This window comes from Aspergillus viridinutans (assembly GCF_018404265.1).
Source record: "Aspergillus viridinutans IFM 47045 DNA, scaffold_1, whole genome shotgun sequence".
NCBI lineage: Eukaryota > Fungi > Ascomycota > Eurotiomycetes > Eurotiales > Aspergillaceae > Aspergillus > Aspergillus viridinutans.
This window is the reverse complement of record NW_025091217.1, coordinates 1226024-1245260: the sequence shown is the minus strand read 5'-3', so window position 1 is coordinate 1245260 and position 19237 is coordinate 1226024. Positions and strand designations below refer to the sequence as shown.

General features: G+C 51.5%; 9 protein-coding genes across 9 annotated transcripts; 4 read left to right on the top strand and 5 right to left on the bottom strand.

Moving 5' to 3' along the window:
- Window positions 1-4718: 4718 nt before the first annotated feature.
- Aspvir_000345 (oxidative DNA demethylase) lies at window positions 4719-6660 on the bottom strand (the record flags this gene model as incomplete). Its single annotated transcript, XM_043265482.1, has 2 exons — window positions 4719-6432; window positions 6497-6660. 2 exons carry the CDS (start codon window positions 6658-6660, stop codon window positions 4719-4721), a joined length of 1878 nt encoding a protein of 625 aa, XP_043121417.1.
- Window positions 6661-7368: 708 nt separating this feature from the next.
- On the top strand, window positions 7369-8154 carry Aspvir_000344 (uncharacterized protein; the record flags this gene model as incomplete). Its single annotated transcript, XM_043265481.1, has 1 exon — window positions 7369-8154. One exon carries the CDS (start codon window positions 7369-7371, stop codon window positions 8152-8154), a length of 786 nt encoding a protein of 261 aa, XP_043121416.1.
- A 210-nt stretch (window positions 8155-8364) lies between these two features.
- Aspvir_000343 (uncharacterized protein) lies at window positions 8365-9256 on the bottom strand (the record flags this gene model as incomplete). The annotated part of the gene is made up of 3 exons (XM_043265480.1): window positions 8365-8742; window positions 8793-9078; window positions 9219-9256. The coding sequence occupies 3 exons, from the start codon at window positions 9254-9256 to the stop codon at window positions 8365-8367; spliced, it is 702 nt and encodes a 233-aa protein (XP_043121415.1).
- Window positions 9257-9909: 653 nt separating this feature from the next.
- On the bottom strand, window positions 9910-11839 carry Aspvir_000342 (GMC family oxidoreductase; the record flags this gene model as incomplete). Its single annotated transcript, XM_043265479.1, has 4 exons — window positions 9910-10124; window positions 10180-10799; window positions 10869-11472; window positions 11521-11839. The coding sequence occupies 4 exons, from the start codon at window positions 11837-11839 to the stop codon at window positions 9910-9912; spliced, it is 1758 nt and encodes a 585-aa protein (XP_043121414.1).
- Window positions 11840-12067: 228 nt separating this feature from the next.
- Aspvir_000341 (enoyl-CoA hydratase/isomerase family protein) lies at window positions 12068-12931 on the bottom strand (the record flags this gene model as incomplete). Its single annotated transcript, XM_043265478.1, has 2 exons — window positions 12068-12569; window positions 12618-12931. The coding sequence occupies 2 exons, from the start codon at window positions 12929-12931 to the stop codon at window positions 12068-12070; spliced, it is 816 nt and encodes a 271-aa protein (XP_043121413.1).
- A 661-nt stretch (window positions 12932-13592) lies between these two features.
- On the top strand, window positions 13593-14696 carry Aspvir_000340 (alpha/beta hydrolase; the record flags this gene model as incomplete). Its single annotated transcript, XM_043265477.1, has 3 exons — window positions 13593-14129; window positions 14188-14322; window positions 14370-14696. 3 exons carry the CDS (start codon window positions 13593-13595, stop codon window positions 14694-14696), a joined length of 999 nt encoding a protein of 332 aa, XP_043121412.1.
- Window positions 14697-15525: 829 nt separating this feature from the next.
- On the top strand, window positions 15526-16113 carry Aspvir_000339 (uncharacterized protein; the record flags this gene model as incomplete). Its single annotated transcript, XM_043265476.1, has 1 exon — window positions 15526-16113. One exon carries the CDS (start codon window positions 15526-15528, stop codon window positions 16111-16113), a length of 588 nt encoding a protein of 195 aa, XP_043121411.1.
- Window positions 16114-16250: 137 nt separating this feature from the next.
- Window positions 16251-17708, bottom strand: Aspvir_000338 (transcription initiation factor TFIID subunit 7 family protein; the record flags this gene model as incomplete). The annotated part of the gene is made up of 1 exon (XM_043265475.1): window positions 16251-17708. The coding sequence occupies one exon, from the start codon at window positions 17706-17708 to the stop codon at window positions 16251-16253; it is 1458 nt and encodes a 485-aa protein (XP_043121410.1).
- Window positions 17709-18052: 344 nt separating this feature from the next.
- On the top strand, window positions 18053-18706 carry Aspvir_000337 (Bromodomain associated domain protein; the record flags this gene model as incomplete). The annotated part of the gene is made up of 1 exon (XM_043265474.1): window positions 18053-18706. The coding sequence occupies one exon, from the start codon at window positions 18053-18055 to the stop codon at window positions 18704-18706; it is 654 nt and encodes a 217-aa protein (XP_043121409.1).
- Between the last annotated feature and the right edge of the window lie 531 nt (window positions 18707-19237).

The following is a 19237-nucleotide window of genomic DNA, read 5'->3' as shown; positions in this document are numbered from 1 at the left end:
TGCATAGATAGATCAAGAAGATTAATGAATTGTTATCATATTCTATCTATTTAGTTACCTGTAATCACCTCTAGTCTGCGTAGATAGCATAGTCCCATTTCTGGTCTCATAATCACTGTGCATAATAAGTCCACTATAAATCGTTCGCAAAACGTCGACCGGAGCTTGCCTGACTTAGGCAATTGTGGAAGCTGTCTTAGGCAATTGTCACGTAGATCTTACCGCACCCACCTTGCAGTCCCGCATCCACCAAGGGAGTCGGTTTGGGTGCTGGTTGACTTGCCCCACCTCCGTCTCTGAGGGACTCGGCGGAGACGATGAACAACGGGTTTGAAGCTCTATTTAAAGTCTCTCCAGGTCAACAGTTTAGCCCATTTTTCATGAGAGCAGTGACAATTGAAACATCAACTGTCTTGAGTTCAAACATGAACTGATGAAACTCCAAAATTCAACCTAAGCAACTGACATCGGCGAGCTGCCCCACCGCACACCACACATAAACTGCTCCGGAGACCATGAGCGATCTAGAGTCCGAGATCCATAGAACGGAAAAAGTTTAGTCTTAAGAGAGTCTTTCCGTCGAGGTCAGCAGGGTCCCAACTCAGCTTAGGTAGTCCGGGAAGTGGGGCCCATCAAGGACTGACTGACTGAGCCAATGCAACCTAAGTAGTGGTACAGTACGATAGAACGTGCACGCCCAGTGGAAGGTGTGAAAGTCCCCATGGATCGGCCCATAAGGGTGTTGACAGCACGTTGTTAAGTGATTTTATTATTTCAACAGTGTATCGAGTCTCTTCGAAGAGTGTCCTAGAGGATCAGACTATACTTATAGGCTGCACCTTTGGTAGATCGTATGTGCTTTGTAACTGCGGCAATTACATCATGAAGTTGAGTCGATGCATCACTGGAATTCAGGTTGAGGATCAGCTATATCCGTATTACGAGATACTCAATTTTTACATAATCTGGAATAAATTGTATCGGCGTACATTTAACCGTTTGTGCAGCATAAGAACAAGGATCTGCTCAGTCCGCATGAGTCTATGACACATGAGCTCTCAAGTCCCTCGACCCCCGACATTGACAAGATGGAACCTACGTATTTCCTCTTCCCAGTGAAAGAATATGTAGTTGAGGGCGAGACGGTGATCTTGATGCTGGCCAGATTAACAGGTCACTGGCCACTGGCTATCTGTCTACTGCTTACCTTCAGCTAGAGAACTAGCGCTCCGTAGCGCTTTCACGTGGCTACAGTGAACGATCGCCCTCAGGGGTCCCACGCTTTGCGAACTGCCCTAAGCGGTCTAGTGGGGACACGATCAAAACCGTGGCAAGTGTGGTGGTATTTGCCCCGGAGCAGAAGAATGGTCCGTCCGTCCTTCTCCTTGCAGATCAGAAACTTTGTCAAGTACATTTTCAACCTATGGAATTGCTGCTGGGGGGCAAATGTGATGGATCCCTGAATTCCTTTTTCTTTTTCTTTTTCTTTTTCTTTTTCTTTTTCTTTTTATTCCCTTCTTCGTACAGGAAAAGCGTATTAAAACCGTTGTGGATACTTGGACCAAGGCTGAGTTCTGAGTATTGAGTCCTAGTGACTGCGGCATAAAGCGCCGAGGGACGCACCAGCGACCGGGGGCAGGGACCAGCTGCCAGTTGAGTGTCGAGGTGCGGCTGCTTGCGGGTGGCTTGAGGAGTGTGGACATCATCGAAATATGAGATCTTGGCAGTGTCTTTCTCATGTGCTTCCGTACTTCCGTATTTCCTCTTCATTTTTCCACTTCATTCTTTGGCTTACGTGTTAGGACTAGGTTGTAGGAGTGGCAGTGGCACATGTTTTGACTTTCCAGCAACGTACAGACGGACACATGGCGACCATGGTGGAATGATCGCCGCTAAGAAGAGCCGTCTGAGTCTGGGCATTCGAGCATTCGACGTTGCAGTCGTATTACCCAGCCACTCGGCTTCTGTCCTCCGATATTTCACTTCATTTAGTATTTCCATTATTATTTTTGACTCTAGTGAATAATCAGATCCATGCAATAATAGGGCAATCCTCCCTTGGGAAAATATCTAGACATGCCCTGCCGGGATGGAATGCGACCATCACCATGCATTCTCTGGGCACATGTGGACCGCATATGGGATGGATCTGTGCTTCAGGTTGATACATGTTCTTCTGCGACAATAATCGCTTGTTTGATTTGCCCTCAGCAATATTACAACTAAGTTACGGCGCGTACTGCAACATTTTCATGGAGTATCAACCCTGGATAGGTACTCCGTGCCCTGTACTGCACTACAGTGTGTCTACCAGACGGTTTCCACAGGTGGCGGCGCTTATATCCTGGTTCTCTTTTCCTAAGCCCCACGTCGTCACTCTTTGCAGTCCGAGACTGAAGTCTTAGTTGACAGCCCTTGCTCAAGATCCCGGTTGTCTTTAAATTACTCCGTTGTATGATTGTAACATCGCACTTAGGTAAGTCATAATGTAATAAATCTATGCTCAATCATGTGAGATCCATAGACAAAAGAACTGAGGATGCTTGATGTATGTGAAGGAGTATGAGCAGCTTACAATAAGCATATTTCCCTTTTGGGAAATGTGTGGTGCTGACAGACAAAGAAACACCGACTCTTGCATATGGTCTATCTGGTATCTACAGAGTAAATGTAGCAAACCATGCCATTGCCATGGCTGATCAGACCTGTCCACAGCATTCAAAGACATCCCCGTTAGCGTGCACCATGTGCCAAATCAGATCTGATTGACAGCCCCATGGTAGCACTCGGAGTTTGCTTCTTCTCGCTGCTGCATCATTTTTTGCCCCGAATGATATGCCTTGCAACCCTAACCATTGGTCTTATTCTCAAGGACTATCCCGTCTAAGACCTTACAAAGCAGGCCGACCGAGCGCAAACAAGACAGATTGGCAGGTAAGCCAAGATCGATACTTATTTATTCATTTCTTACTTGGTAATCACTGCGCAGTGCCGTTATCCAAGGTCCTGTCCCTGGTCGTCTGTCCCTTTCCGTCGCTGATGTAGAGACTAGTTTATATTTACACGAATCCAGGCTCCTTCTCCATGATCCATGCATCTAATGATCCGGCAAGCATGGCTTCTATCCGTTCTCCGTGGATTGAAGATTCCGTCCTACCCTACGGATTACTGCGTATGTGTACAAGATATCTGATGAATGGTCATGGCCAAGAAGATGTGCGGGGCTGTACTTATGTCTGACTACCTCCCCCCTGTCAGCATCAGCATCTTACTTCGTCCTCCTTAATAACTATCGGCTGAGTCTTGAATGATGGATTATCCATGTGCTTACCCGCCAGCGACAAGTGGGCTCATATGTGGGTGATTTGCGCCGCTTCTTCTGCAGCTTACTGGCCGCAGCACCCAAGTCCCGTCTTACACCCGTGTGACGGAACAGGGGTTGTCCTGACTAGTTCAATATCGGTCCCCATCGCTTGATTAACGTTGATCAATAATCAATCAATCAAATAATCAATCAATTCCACGGACGAAAATCGCTTACCGATGATCGTCCAAGGCCGCCTCGCAAGAACCCTCGTTTGGGGACGTGGTCGTTCATGCCCCCCTGTCCAATCGGCCAACGGACCTCATCTATTCGATACACCGTCCAGGCAAACACTTGCACCTGCCATAGCGGGCTTAGGTCTGATTCTGGCGCCAGGGGATCCGTGAGTTGAAGGCAAGGCATTCTGCTGTGGTCTACTGTCTAGTCACTGCTCGCGCGAATAGCAGGGATGGCGACCGGCGAGTCAGCTTCTGCATTGACGGAGACATTGACGGAGACATTTGACGGAGAGCGTCTTCGGCAGCGCAGAGATTGCAGGGGTATAGATACTCCGGTGTAGGAGACTTACTCCGTCCGTTGAGTCTGGACTGCGTCAGTCATCGGTACAACATGACCACGACCACGACCATGCACGAGACATGACACAGTAGACTGTCTCAGACTCCACATGCGAGCTGCTGCGGGTTGGACACACCACTACCAACTCCTAACCACTATGTCAAGCTCCACGATAGATACTCCATATGTGGCGTCACTACGCCCCTGCAACTGATCTTCAGCAATGTTTCAATTTTCAGATGTGCTGTGCTGTCATCCCCGTCGATTTCTCTCCGAGGTCTTCTGATGAGAATAGATCGAGCACGAGGACTATGATGCCGATCGACATTGCAGAAGAAGGCACTAGATATATGCACAATGCGTCGAGCGATAATTCAGCGCTGATCGGTTGTGCGCGTGCTGTGATTCGGTTTTTGCTTGTGATTGACACCGACTACAAAAATGCCAAGAGCATCAATGTTTTACGTGTCGGCGTGTTAGCGTGCGATTGACCAAGTGTGCAGAGTATGGCGACAGTGTGGTGTCCTTGGCTCTTGGGAGAGGGCTATCAGTACCACGTGGAATGAAGTCTGTTGACAGAGGACTAGAATATCACTAGAGTATACTTGGGGGTAGGCTGGAAACCGTATGTATTACCACAGCGTGGATAGTCTACGAGCGAGATGGCTATGCTGTGCTACAGACGATCAAGTCTAAGCCACGAGACTGGCTGATCAGATAGGCAGCAACTTATTGTGTCTGCCGTGCAACCTACTTTTGGTATCCAACGTTGTATTCAGAATAGACATTTGAGTATGTACAGTGCTCGCTTAAGAGATCGTCACTTTTGCGGGGTCTATTCCTCGTCATCATTCTCGTCATCCTCATCGTCCTCTTCGTCGCCAAAGTCGACGCCCATTTCGCCGGTAATGTCCCACCGGTCTCCCTTGGCCGCGGCGCTAACGTACTTGACAAACTTGAGAGTGCCGCCGTCGCGCAGGACGATGCTAAGTCGGTTCCATCCCGCGGCGGTGCTGAAGAGGATGCCATCGTCCTCGTCCGCCGCGGCGGACTTGTAGATGGCTGCGTCGCCGTCGTCTTCGTCGTCGCCGGCCATGTAGATCTCGTAACCGCCTACCGCAGGTTCGTCCGCCGCGGCAGGTTCCTTCGCCTTGGATTTCTCCTGCGCCTCGCCGTTCTCGTCTTCCATCTCTTCGTCCTCGTCCGTTTCCTTCTCCCAGCCGGCTGTGGGTGTCAGGCCCAGTGTGAACTCGAGCCGCGGCTCTTCGCCGTCGTATCCGCTCGCGAGCGTGTAATCCTGTCCGCGGCGGAAGCGGCGTGCCAGGAGATCATAGCTCGTGATGTGTTCAGCACCGATAATCAAAGCCAGCCATTTACGGAACGCCGAGGAGGGGAACAGATCATTGAGCAGTTCCTGGATAGGAGTTTTCTGGTCCGATGTGGCGGTCCCATGCTGCTGGAACAGATAGCGCTGCTTGTGCGGCGGGCGAGCAACCGTCCATTCGGTGTTGGCCTGAATCTCGTCGGAGGACTTGGGAAGTTCTCGCTTCTCTTGCTCTTCGATATAGGCCCGTACCCGCGCAGCAAACTTATCGGACAGGAAACGATCAAGGCTGAGTGAGGACTCGTTCGAGAATGTCTCGGACATTTCCTCGGCGATGTCGGGCGTCAGGTAGGACGGCGCAATGTACTGGAGCAGAAAGTTGAGGTCGGATTCGCTGAACTCGGAGCTGGGCTCTTCCTCCATCTTGGCCTTTCCCTTGCCCTTGACCTCCGGCTCCTTCTCGCACACGACCGGCTTGGCCTGGGGCAAATCGTAGATGTCGCCGCGGCCCTGGAGCTGCGCCAGACTGCTTCGCTCCGCCAGCTTCTCCTCCAGACCCTCCTCGTAACCATCCTCTCCCTTCTGTGGGATATGGAACCATCCACTGATGGCCATGCGCACGCGCTTGGCCGATCTATCTTCACCCTCCTTGGGGTGATACACTTCCTCGACGTCATGGAAACTCTCACCGGGCTGGACGGTGAAGAAGCTGAGCTGGTTGAATGCCGGGGGTATGCTCAGACTGAAGTCAGGGCTGGGAACTAGGACGTCCTCCCCGTTGATGTCCTTTTTGGTGGTAGTAGGGTACAAGCGTAGAGCACCTCCCCATTCTGCTTGCCAGGGAGTGTCAGGATCAGTCAGGTACAGAATATAGCTCAGACGGCGGCTTCCGATCACGTCGTCATGGCACAAAAGGTGGCATCCCTCGTTGTAGACGTTGATGGCCATATCGGTCTTGCGCCCGCTAAGCTTGCCAGAGCCCGTCACGGCCGACAAGTATTCCCGGAATCGGGCAGAGTACAGGGAATCACGCAGCTTCAGCAATGAAGGTAGCTTTGACAGAGAAGCATCGTCCAAGCCGTCCAAATTCGCCAGATCGCCGGACTGAAAGATCTTGTAGATATCGGTTTCTTTCTCGGTGAAGTCGAGGTGTTCTTGGATCTCGTTACGGACCGATCGCAAAAGGGAATCCTCAATTAGGGGATGAATAACTCCATGCTTGTAACTTGCTCCTGTCAGCGCCTCTGTACCTTTTCTCTCAGTGAGCATTCAAGCGAGGGGATACCTACGGGCCAGACTGGGCGTATGCCTTGGTATACTTCTGCTGCTCCGAGGGCTCGAATAGGCCATCGCGAAAGCGCGCAGCCACTTCTTCGTTTGACAGTGCGCGCTTCTTGGCCTCCGGCTGGCCATTGCCATTCAGAGCCTCTCTTGTATCGGTCTTCCGCTTCATTTTGCAAGTATATATTGATACTTTTATGGAAGAATTATGGGAGTATCTTCTCAGAATGGACGAAGATCACCTTATTCCCTTTTTTTCGCTACTTTTTTAAAGGCGGTGAGGAAATCGGCCAGATCAATCAGGCCATCCATTATCCATCGACCGGCCCATTGATAGTCCCACGGTCTGTCTTAGAATGTCAATGATCTGTTTATTTTTCGATAGTAAAAGTGATTGAAGAAGGCTCAGAATGACAAAGCCAAAAGATATCCAATCTGACCTTATATTAGATGTTTGTTGAGGTGTATCGCTCTAATGCGGCCTGCAATCAGCCTGCGATAAAGCTACAAGGCCATCAATACCACTCGGTAGATGAGAAGTCACCATGACCTGCATCGCTTTGGCTTGATAAGAATAACCTCACTGCTCATTTTGCTTAATGACAGCGAATGGTTGCGCCCACGGGTAGTTAGAACACCATCAATAGCTTCATCTCTTTGTTTATCAACATCCACTCGGTCGGCGAGAACCGAATGTCCGAATCAGGCAGAAGCGGCAAGACGTCATTCCCTCGTTGTTTCATTGTTCGGTCAGTCATCACTTCTGCAACACGACATAGTATCTACCCCTGACGCTTTGCCATTTCAACCAGGCCAACTCGTCTCTATGTCTGCCTCTACAGCATGAATACCCTTCTTTGATTGAATTGAGAACGGTACTATGCAGCCAGCGCAAGAGAACCACGAGAACGACGATCAGCCAGGCACGCCGCCCCGCCCGCCTTATTCCCCAATGACTCCAGTTCTGTCGCATCTCGCCCCGGCGAACGACTCCGCCATGACAAACGGAGCCTCCCATCCCTTCGCACCCCCAGCTACATCGCCCTCACCTACTACTCCGGCTCCTCCCTATGCATCACTCTCCAACTTCCCAGGCACACAGGGCCAGGTGGTCTTTGGTCAAGAGCCCGCGCCCGTGCCGATTTCGGAAAGTGAGAACCCCGATGCGATCGCATTGCGGTCCGCCATTTCTATCCTGCAACTACAGAAACAGCAGAGTATACGAGATATACAGACATTGGAGAAGTTGAAGAAAGTCGCTGCTGCAGATCCGGAAGGGTTTGCGCGCGAATTGGCCGCGGGGAATCTCACGTCAGCGAAAGATCAGGGGGCTTACATCAATTTCACACATAAAGACGACAAACCGGTCAGCGACGCGGCAGGGGAATCAACAAAGCAGGCGTTGGCCGACATAGGACCGATCCCAACGCCCCAAAACGTGGTCCGAATGCCACCGGTCAACTGGGCCAAGTATCAAGTCGTAGGTGAACCATTGGATCGCATGCATGAAGACCAATTGCGGCGTCCGTCTCCTGGCGAGCCGAGACGTCCAGAAACCTCGCAACGGGCGCCTGAGCATGTCGTAGCCTCACCCTATCGGCCGTTGGTAGATAAATTGGATAGTCCAACACAAGTTAAAGGGACCAGAAAGAACAAGAAAATCTGAAGGGACACTGTCCATTTCCACAAGAACTGATCATTATTGTACATTCCATGCCAGATGGTCAAACCGATTCAGTCATAGCACATCATTTGTTGATTCATCATGTCATATTAACCCACCAAGAAGAGAAACAGCAGAGAGGGAGACACGCCAACATCTGGGACCAGCAGACCAGTTAGGATGAATCCAAACATCTGCAACGCTGCAGGGCAACTACACGTCCAGAATCTCTGCCAATGCTTTCTGAAGTCTGTCGTGCGCTCTCTGGACCCTCTCCGCCGGAGTCAGCTTGCTAGTTTCATCGTCCATCTGGTCGCCTCGCACTGCCTGGAGATTGGTGGGATTCGCGCCAGGGTTGTTCACCATCAACTGAGCATGCAGCTTGCGATGAATCTTCTTGCGGAGGTCCTCACGCTCCTCCATTTTGGCCTTCATTCTCTCCTGAACCGCTTTGGTGAACTCATGAGCATGAACCCAGGTCTGGGCCTTGTTACACTCCGGCTTTGTGTATCTGAGGATGGCTGCGATAGCCTCGTTCGAGAGAGGAGGCCCCTTGGTGGCTCCATCGTACACGGGCTGCTTGTGGTTGGTCTAGGATATGTGTGAGCGATGCTTGACGGGCAAGACCTCTGAACACTTACCCTCTGAGGTTTGTTCGGCCCTGGGAGCTTCTTGCCGACTTCGTTGCGGGCTTGGAAAGGCAGTCCGAGCGTGGCCTGTCGAGCTGCCTGGGACTGAGCCATCATCACCTTCGCAATCTCCTCGCGGTTGACGCTGACACGCTTGGAGGCTGGATTTGGCTTAGGCTTGGTCTCTTTGGGGCCACCCTTTGCTTTGACTTTCGGGGTATCCCCCTCGACTTCGCGGGCGTTGCGCTTCATCTTGGGATTCAATTCTTTTCCGTCTTCGATAGCTGAGGGGAGGAGCCTAACGATATGTCAGATCAAGTGCGGTGGTAGACTTGAGAGACTGACAGGATCTCGAGCGGAGGGGGGTGACTGAAGAGATGGCAAAGAGAAGACCAAGAGAGATGAATACAGATTAATGTCATGAGAAGTTCTACTTACCGTCGCATCTTAGTGTGTTGGTGTGCTTTGCTCGGCATGGCTCCGCTTGTGGTAGTGAGCGAATAGCAGTGGTGATGGCAGAGACGTTGCACGAAAAGCGAGTTTTGATGTGATGCGGACTCTCTTGTAGCCTTGGTAAAGCCCAGGGGTTGGAAGAATTTTTCTCTTGAAGGGTCATGCTGCCACGGCTGGGATGAAATAGTGAATGCGCAGTGGTCTCAGTCTGCTACCCAGCGACCAGCCTGCCTTCAAGGCTACGTCACAGCAGAACGATGACTGCTTGTCTTGAAATATCATTACCGGCTTCCTCGACGTTTATCGCCATGTCGGAAAGGATTCTAGGATTCATTTTGACGCTCTGTACATATACAAGGTATCAATCATCCAGCGGATTCCGATGCAGCTTCAAATCCGCCTCATCCCACTTAGACAAGTCATACTGGGCGTGAAGAGCCCAGCATTGTCAGGAACATAACTACATTGATCAGCTTGTCTAGTTCCAGAATCATCACTACGACCAAGCTGTCCTTGACAGACGAGAAATGAAATGAAAACCCGCTTTGAAAGTAACTTCCTCGTTTGGGGACCATGATTCAAAAAACGGTCATTAATATTCATAAAGCATGTTGCATCTCATAGCTCATCTCATAGCTGAAAGCTCCATTACCCTCCCCAGATCGGTCTCAGTCCCCTAGGCCATCCAATCTTCCTTGATCAAATCCGCCGCACGCTCTGCAATAGCGTAAAGGTTAGCCATCGGGTGTCCGCAAAGCTGAAACGGATGAATAGACGCATCGACAACGCGAACATTGGCCGTGCCGTACACCTGCAGCCGATTGTTCACAACTCCGCCTAGAGAACGGGGCATCATGGCGGCTGTGCCGATGGCATGGAAATTGGATGCATCTGCAGCACTGAGTTAGTCACCTCGCCAGGAAGAAGAGAAAATCACTCCACGTACAGTTATCTTTCAACCAGCTCGCCCACACCTCATCCGGGGCATTCCCAGGAACCGCCGAAAGACCAGGCCTTGCTTCCTCCTCAATCATTACCTGGAGCGGCGCAGAGCGAAACATCCGCCTGATGAACTTGGCAATTGCAACCTGCAGCTGGACATCCCAATCCAACAGGCCGTAATCGGGATTGATCGCGGGCTGGGCTGCCGGATCAGGAGAGCGGATGTGCACGTTCCCACGCGCTAAGGGGAGTAGGCCCCAGAACCCGGCGTTGACTGTCTTCTCGCCGCCGGGCTTGAAGATGATTTCTGCGATGGGGATGTTGTTCTTGAAGATGAGGTCATGCTGGACTTGGAATAGGTGCTGCAGGTGCTCGGGCTGCATGGCTCCGTTGCTCATGTTTGCGACGACCGCAGCGTACGAGGGGAGCTTGGTGCGTGTGAGGTTAGCGACGGAGGAGGTATTCTCGCTGAAGATGTCTGTGGCTGACGCGAAAGTGACGGTTCTGCCGCCGGTGATGGGTGAATGAGTCGACGCTGCCATGAGAGTGTTCATCTGATCCTGTAGGTTTTCTCCGACGCCCGGGAGTGAGACGTGAACAGGGATGTTGTGTCGATTGAGGATGCTATAAGACAGTTTCGGCGCATCAGCTCAAGTCCATTCATCGAGGATGTAGACTGACAAGCGGACTCACCGTGGATTCCCGATTCCTGACAGCTCAAGAATGGCAGGCGACTTAAGTGCCCCCGCCGAGAGAATCACCTCCCTTCTCGCCATCACAGCACTTACAGTGCCATTCTGTGCAGTAATCTCCACGCCAGCGGCACTGATGTTCTCTCCCTGGGACCCATCTCTCCAAACAATCCGATTCACTCTCGTGTTCAACCAGGCATGCAGGTTCGATCGCGACTCAAACGGCCAGAAATAAGCCCGAGCCGCATCATGCCGGGTATATGCCTCCTCATCGATGGTCCAGGGGTAAATACTAAACCCACGCATGCGCCCATCATTTACATCTACATTCCACGTAATCCCCGCAGACTGAAGCGTCCGATTCACAGCAGGCGTCAGATCGTTTCCACCCCTCTGCATATGCGGAAAGGCAACCTTGAGAGGACCGCGGAAGCCGTGCGCAGAGGCATCGTATGTGGCGCCTGCATCCGTCTGCACGGCTGTCGGCAAGGTCAGGTTCTCGCTCTTGAGGTAGTAAGGCAACAGGCTCGTCCAGTTCCAGCCGTCGTTGCCGATGGACTGCCAAGCGTCGAGTTGGACGTCCTCGGCACGCACGTAGGCCATTCCTAAACGCAGTCTTAGCTCTTATTCATATCTGGATTGGGATGATTCACCATTGATCGTGCTTCCACCACCCAGAGCTCGTCCGGCCCGGAGGATTTGTTTCTCTCCACCGAAGAGCTGTGGTTCAGACGTGAACTGCCAGTCTATTTCGGTACCAAAGGCACGGGAGTACGCGTCGACATCGGTCACATTTTCGTTGTCGAGGACTGATGGACCGGCTTCGATGATGAGAACGGAGACGCTGGGGTCCTCGGAGAGACGGTTGGCAACGACAAGACCGCTGACTCCTCCTCCGACGATAATGATGTCGTACTCGGGGGCAAGAGCAGCGACCAGAGTGAGAAGGAGAATGAACACACTGAGAATCATTGTGCGTGATGGGTGAGGTGCCTGTATGAACGAATTCAGGAAGAGACGAACGATAGAGGCAGAGAAGTGTGTGAAGATTAGCATGCTACTATTACTGTTTAGACGAGGTAGTGAGGGAGCAGTGAATGAAAGGAGTCTTGTCAGTCTAAAAGCTCAATATGTACAAATCTGCACTAGCGCAGGTGTCTCTATCAACAAGCACCCAACACATACCTACTATATCACAACTCAAAGCTTCGCATTTCTCTGCTTCTCAAACGCCTCTACAGCCCTCAACGAAGCCTCTGCCGCTGTCCCTTTCTTCACCTCCACTTTCTCTCTCCACGCCAGATTACCCGCATGGTTATCCAGGATGTCCAGCGTATGCCGGTACATCTCCTCCTTCATCGTACCATAAATCCCCGTTGCAGCCTTCGTCTGCAACCCCCGCTCCCGAATCAACTGCAGCGTCTCCTCAAGCCCACCGACGCCGTCCACCAATCCCACAGCAGCAGACTGCGGACCCGCGAACCGTCTCGCCTCAAGAATCAGATCCCGGAACGCGGACGGGGACAATTTCTCCCGGAAGATGCTCATCATGGGGCTCTGTAGAGGGACCCCGAACTCGAGCTCATTGATGCACAGAAAGCCCTTAGCCGGATTCTGGATCCGGTAGTCGTGGTACATGGCTAGCATGAGCCCTCCTGCGAAGGCGTGCCCATTTAGCAGGCAAATTGTTGGCATGGGGAACCTGCACCGTGTCAGTAATCTGTTGCGTTGTGAGATCTCAGAAACATACGTGAGAAAGCGCCGGAATAGCTTCCAGAGCCACCTATCGATGAAGCCCTCTGTGGTGGTTGCGAGTTCGAGGTCGAGCCCGTTGCTGTAGAACTTGGAAATGCCGCTTGTGGTGATCACGACGCCTTTGGGGAAGCGGTGTTCGATTATGTCTAAGGCAAGAACGAAGGCGTCGATGAATGTCGGGGTGAGTCTGTTGTCTTTTGGCGAGGTGAAGGTGAGGAGGTAGATGTTTTTCTCTTTCTCGGATGTGGTGGGATTAGTGCAGACGATGCTGCCTCCTGTGGAGGAGATGGGGACGGTGAACAACGACATGATGGTCTGGTAGTGGATAGTGCTTTAGTGATGTTTGACAGCGTTAAATTTGCAGATTTCACAGTCGTGAAGCTATGTACATCATTGTCAAGATGAAAATATGTAGTTTGATAAGTGGTAGAGATAGCTCTTTCTTGAACCTCGGTTGGACAGCTCATAGAACGAATTATAATCAACCCTTGCTACGGCTTGCGGTATATCACATGCTTGGGGCTCTGATAAAGTAATCATATCAACAAACGTATGCTCAGTTTCAATATATGTCCATGTTGATGATTTCTGCGTAGTCAAGCTGGATATGGGATGAAGTCGATTGTTTGGATGCACTCATGCTGTGCTTTGGCCTGAGGCTAGACATGGCTGCCTTGGGGCCACCCTGCACCATTAGCTCAGTCAAGGATGCTCATACGGGGCCAACACCGACAGGAGGCTATAGATCTCCTCTAGGTTGATGATGAAATGAGTCAACAAATCGAGGAACCTCCTTGCAGGGATGGAAGAACATCACCAATTAGAGTGGGACAAACAGGACAAAGACCAACAGTCGATTAAGTCTCCGAACCTCAGAGGAACTCTCCGCATTTCGATCTGGGAACTTTCCAAGGGGCTTCGACTAATCTCAGTGACATCTTCTAATCTTACCACCCTGTGAAATCACAAAATGGCAAGCATTGCATTCCCGGAGTTTGCCAAACTCCATACTCTGTCAACTTCCCATACATACAATTATGTCTACCGCGCAGCAACTGCTTCACGAGCAACCATCCTCTTCCTGCACGGGTTCCCGTCTTCCTGCTATGATTGGCGTCACCAGATCCACCATTTCATCAAACAGGGATATGGAGTCCTGGCGCCAGATCTACTGGGGTATGGCGGCACCTCGAAACCAACCGGGGTGGAGGAGTATAAGCTCAAGAGTATGGCGAAAGAGATCATCGAATTACTGGACCACGAGGGTCTGACACGGGTCCATGCCGTGGCGCACGATACTGGATGTAATCTCCTATCAAGACTAGCAGACTATTACCCCGACCGTCTGCTGTCATGCACGTTTATCGCCGTCCCCTACTCTAAGCCGGGACAGCACTTTGACTTGGACATGGTAAACAAGTTTACAAAGCAGGTGTTGGGATTCGAGAAGTGTGGGAATATTGAATACTTCGTCGAGGATGACGCAGGCAGTACTATGGATCAGCATGTGAGGGATGCACTCGTTGTGGGGAGAGATTTCTGGCTAACGTCGCATTCAATGACAGGCGGACTCGTTCTTCACGCTGTTCTACCCCGACAGCCCAGACTTGTGGAGTCAGCATCTTGGCCCTGTGGGCGCCACAAAGGCATGGCTCCAGAATGACAAGCGAGGACCTTTGGCATCCTATGTCAGCGACGAGGTATATTAATACCACACGAGCCATGGACATGCAGCTGACAAGCTCAGGAACGAACTATGCACAACAAGATCTTGCAAGGCCACCACCAGCCAGCTCTCAACTGGTACCACGGTCTTGTCAAGAATGTGAACAAGGATGACGAGGTCGAAGCAAACCTCGATGCAAAACTAAAGATGCCAGTTCTCATGATCGGCCCACAACGGAACAAGCTTGAGATACCCGGGTTCCTTGAACACATGAAGGACTTCGCCGAGGAGTTCACGCTCAAGCGAGTGAGTACGACAGGCCACTGGATACAGCTGGAGGCGAGGGAAGAGCTGAATGATATTCTCGAAGCTTTCTTTGCGGGTCCTGACTCTGCTGGTAAAGTGTAGTCATGCTGGTGTATTCCACGCAAACGCAGACCACGACACCGATGTCAATGTGTAGAAAATAGCATAGAATCGAATACCAATCTCCCTTCTAGGCTTCATAGTTAAATCAGTTCTCCCAGATTCCTCGGCTGCCAAATCTCCCAACTCTTAGATTCAGCTCAAAGAATTGAACCTCAACTGTAATATCCTGGACGACACTCTTGTAATGTGACTTCCAAAACATGCACTTAATGCTACGATAGGGCTGAATTGACCTGGCCGTACAGTAGATCTCAGGTCTCCCGAGATCATCGATCAGTCCCTGCGTCATAAGCCGTAGAAGTAGTAGCCCTGTCTACGTCCAAGATCATATAAAACTAAGAGAGGTCGAAGATGCCCTCGATGCGTTCACTGATGATTAGATATAGCCGATGAGCAGATCACTATCAAGGTCTCTTCAACAGGGTGGTAACGGGCAGCTATAATTTCGAGCGGTATATATAAAATGAGACATGGTTTCTATAAAGTCACCAACACGGAACACATCAAGTTGTGGAACGGCAAGCAGTGACGGTACGAATAGCCAAAGCTTCGAGTAAATCAAATTGATCGTGATTGTGCCCCCATGAGAGGTAGATCTCTAGATAGCAATCATCACAGGACGATCGCGAGTGAAGCAAGGCATCGTCACTGACGTCATGCATCCATCAAACTGCTTATCTACCACGAGGACGCCAGACATTCTATGAATCAATCTATTGTGCAATTAGAGGGAGACGAAGCCGTTGTAACGCCCTTTTTCTATTACTTTGTTTTTCATCGCCTAGCTGCATTCGCAAGCATCATCAAAATGGAATCACCCCAACAACCAGCGCAACCCTCCAAGCAAGCCGCATACGACCAACCCGAGAACCCCGTCACCCAGACACCCCAAGAGCAGCGAGCTCCCCCTCACCAGCGCCAGCGCGGTGAACCAGTCTCCTCCATTACGCGTCGTACCGCAGACTCCAACCCATCCAATGACGAACAACTCGCAAGTCTAAAGCAGAGGCGCGAACAGGAGCAGAGGAACCTTCAAGCCGCCTCTGATGTCGACTTGGAATATGGCGTGGAGCAGCAGCCCGCAGAAGGAGAAATTGCTCAGGCGGTAAGACAGAAAAGCGAGCGAGCACAGGCTGGGGCGCATGCCGGTCCCGTGGGCAGCGCACGAGGACCTGGAGACCCTGGATTCGGAGAAGAAAGAGATCTTGCTGCAGACATGGGGCGAAAGAGGGAAGAACATGATCGAATTCTAGGCGACCGTGTTGGGCAGAGTCCTGCAGAGCCTGATGGAGAGGCCGCTGAGAGGGAAGCGCTGAGACAGCGGAAGCTGAAGGAAGAGGAGAATCTCGATGTGAAAGGAGCTGTTCGTGCAGGCACAGGAGATCCAGTCGCCTAAAATCAAGTTGGCAAGGATAAATCGGTGAGATGGAATATGTGTCTTTGTAGATAGACGTGAGGATATTTCATTGCTTAATTGTACAAAACATGCGATCGGGTATCAAATCAAACTGTTGAAAAAGATGGAGTATGCAATCAAGTATCAGCATCATCGCCCTCACCAACGGAGACCTTCTTCAAGGATAGATCCCGCTTCAAGTCCTGGATACGCCTGGCAAGCTTGTGCTTCAGGATTTGGTTCTGCATATTCTCCCACTTGACCGTCTCGGCGCGAATAAGGGCCTCGAGCTCGGCAATCTCTTCGCGGTGCTGCTGGAACTGTCGCTGTTGCTCAAGCTGCTCCTCATCCAGTTCTTCTTCAGGCACATCCGCCTCTTCCTCAGCTTCTGAGTCACTCTCATCGCCCGACGTATCCGCAGCAGGTGTGGAAGGTTTGGTCGCCATTGGAGTTCCAGCTTGATAGAGATTCGCCAGGCCAGTATCCGAGGAAGGTGCTGCCTGTGGCTGCGCTTCACCGTCTCCGCGCAGGGCAGCCTCCATTTCCTCCAGGAGAGGATCGAGACCTCCATCATCGGCAGCGACCTCCTCCATACCCTCCTCGATCTCGCCCTCTGCGTCCTGTTCGTCGTCATAGTATTCGTATTCCTCGTAGTACTCTCCACTCTGGACAAGTCCCTCCGCCCGGTTTAAGGATGCCCTGTCCAACAATTCGTAGCGAGACGCAATAGCGGCTTCGTCCTGCGCGATCAGATCCTCCACCGCCTTCTCCACTTGTTCTATCGTTCGCGTGCTGAGCCGCTCGCGGAACCGCCGCTTTCTCACGTAACGCAAAGGAGGTGTCAGACCATGCGGATACTGTAAAGTCTTCTCGTCTAGAATCTCAATGTCGGAGGGAAGAGGGTAATTGAGGGCCTCTGCATCGCTCGAAACGGGCCCCAAGACTAAAAGCATCTGACAGATATCCGCAGACTTATACCATCCACGCCGATCCCAGCTCTTCATGCCTTCGATGATACAGGGCAAGTCCACCAGCGTGGCTGCGTACTGTTTATCGCGAATCCGCAGGACGGCGCGTCGGCCCTCGCGTGTGAGAGGCTTGAAGGAAAATTCGGACCGATCGAATCGTCGTTCGTTGATCGCTTGACGTAAATATTCGCAATCTTCGCCGGGAAGCATGCGTAATATGAATTGCTCCTCGATGCAAGGATCGATTTCCGTATCCGATGCTTCAGAGTCGTAGCCAACGCCGACGGGTCTGTTGGGGACCAGCCCCTTGTTCTTGATTCTAATCGACTGTACTCCCGGCTTCTTGGAAGCATTGAGCTTGATACGTTTCGGTCCCACGGGTTGCGCCGATGCCTCTGGTGCAGAGGGACCTGTAAGCCCCTCCGCCGGTCGCTTTTTCGATGGCTTCTTCTTCTTTGCCTTCTCCTCCTCGGCCGGCTGAGGTTTTCGCGCGATTTTCAAAGTGAGCTTGCGCTGAGGTGTTTCTGACGAGGTAGGGGGAGGCTGACTCGGTGGCTGTGAAGCTCTCTCGAGCGCCTTCTTCTTGCCCAGCGTGAGCTTGAGTGAAGGGCGAGGGGCGTCAGACATGATGATGATGTATGATTAGGGACAACAGAGCGCTCGCCAGAACAGACGGCACCAATGAGCTCTAAAAAAAAGAAGTAATCCTCTGGAACCGTGTTGTGCCGTTGTTGTGATGAGAGAGGGAAGAAGCAAGTGGAAGGAGACAAGAACTCCGCCAAAGTAAGAGAACAACCGGCAGAAAGTGTCGATCTTTCGCTCCGCCTTTCTCTCACCTCTCCATCAATAATCCAACCAACACCGGTCAGTTCACTAGTTGTCCCTTTGTTACTCAACTGGTATCTCTCTGCTACAGTTTGCCTGTCATTTTCTTTCTTGTTTGCTACACTCTACCGACAGGTAGTAGCATCATGTCCGGGCCCAACCTGCACAATGCTCTCCTCCGCCCACCCATCATTCAGATCTTGCGTGCAGCTGGCTTCCATGCCACGCGTCCATCTGTCCTAGATACACTAGCCGATCTCACAGCTCGGTATATGATGATCCTCGCATCCTCTGTTGCATCCCACGCAGCCAACGCTCACCCGAACGATCCTGCCCCTGCGCCAGTGCTAGAAGACATTTACCAAGCACTTCAGGACGTTGGCGCACTACGACCGCAATTGCGCGAATGGGAGGAGGATTGGCAAGGCGACGAAGATATGCGGGGACTGGAAAACTTCTTGGGTTGGTTCACAGGACCGGCAAACCGTGAAATCCGGCGAGTGGCTGGCTTCCTACCTAGCGAGGGTGATATGATCGACCCCGAGTCAGTGGAGAAGGAGGATTTCCTTACAGCTTTGAAGAAAAAGCACAGCAAAACAGGCGAGGAGTCTCGATACGCGGGCACTGTACTTGGAAAAACTGCCGAGGAGCATCCGATCGTTATAGAGGGAGGTGTTCCCAGCATCCAAGAGTGGAGCCATCAAGTGCGGTCGCGGGCGCCATATGTTGCTGAGAGCGATTCGTCTGGTGTCAGTAGTGCACCCAGCAATTTGTCAGACGCAGATGGCATGGAAGTGTGATGGATGCAGCGAGATCATACAACAGTCAATAAGATACTGGAACCATGGACACCTCGATAAGAGGTTCACCAAAAATGGGGCCACCACCGACCACCAAGGGCAAAACTCAACCAGCTCAGAGTCTTCGAAGTCCACCTCCACATCGCGTCTTGCGACTCAGTTAGATTTCAGTATGAAAGCTGAACGAAATCGGGATCAGGCCCATGCTTGCTGTCCGGCCCAATCTGCACCTGGGGCGGCGACTGATCTGCCGTCACGATCGAGGTCAAGATCCTAGCCTTGGCCAGGCAAACGACCCGACGGGGGTTGACAATACGACTTGTCTCGCTCCAGAATATACTATGATCTTGCGGAATCATGAAATCTTTCTGGCAGGTCAATCCGTGGTTACGCAAGTGTTCAGCAACCAGAGATAGCTTATATCTAGATCATGTACTTAGCCATGGAGTCAAGCTAAATACCAAAATGCTCTTATATTGGCAGTAGCCAGGGAGACAATGTTGAGCCCATCACAAATGCATGCTTTAGACT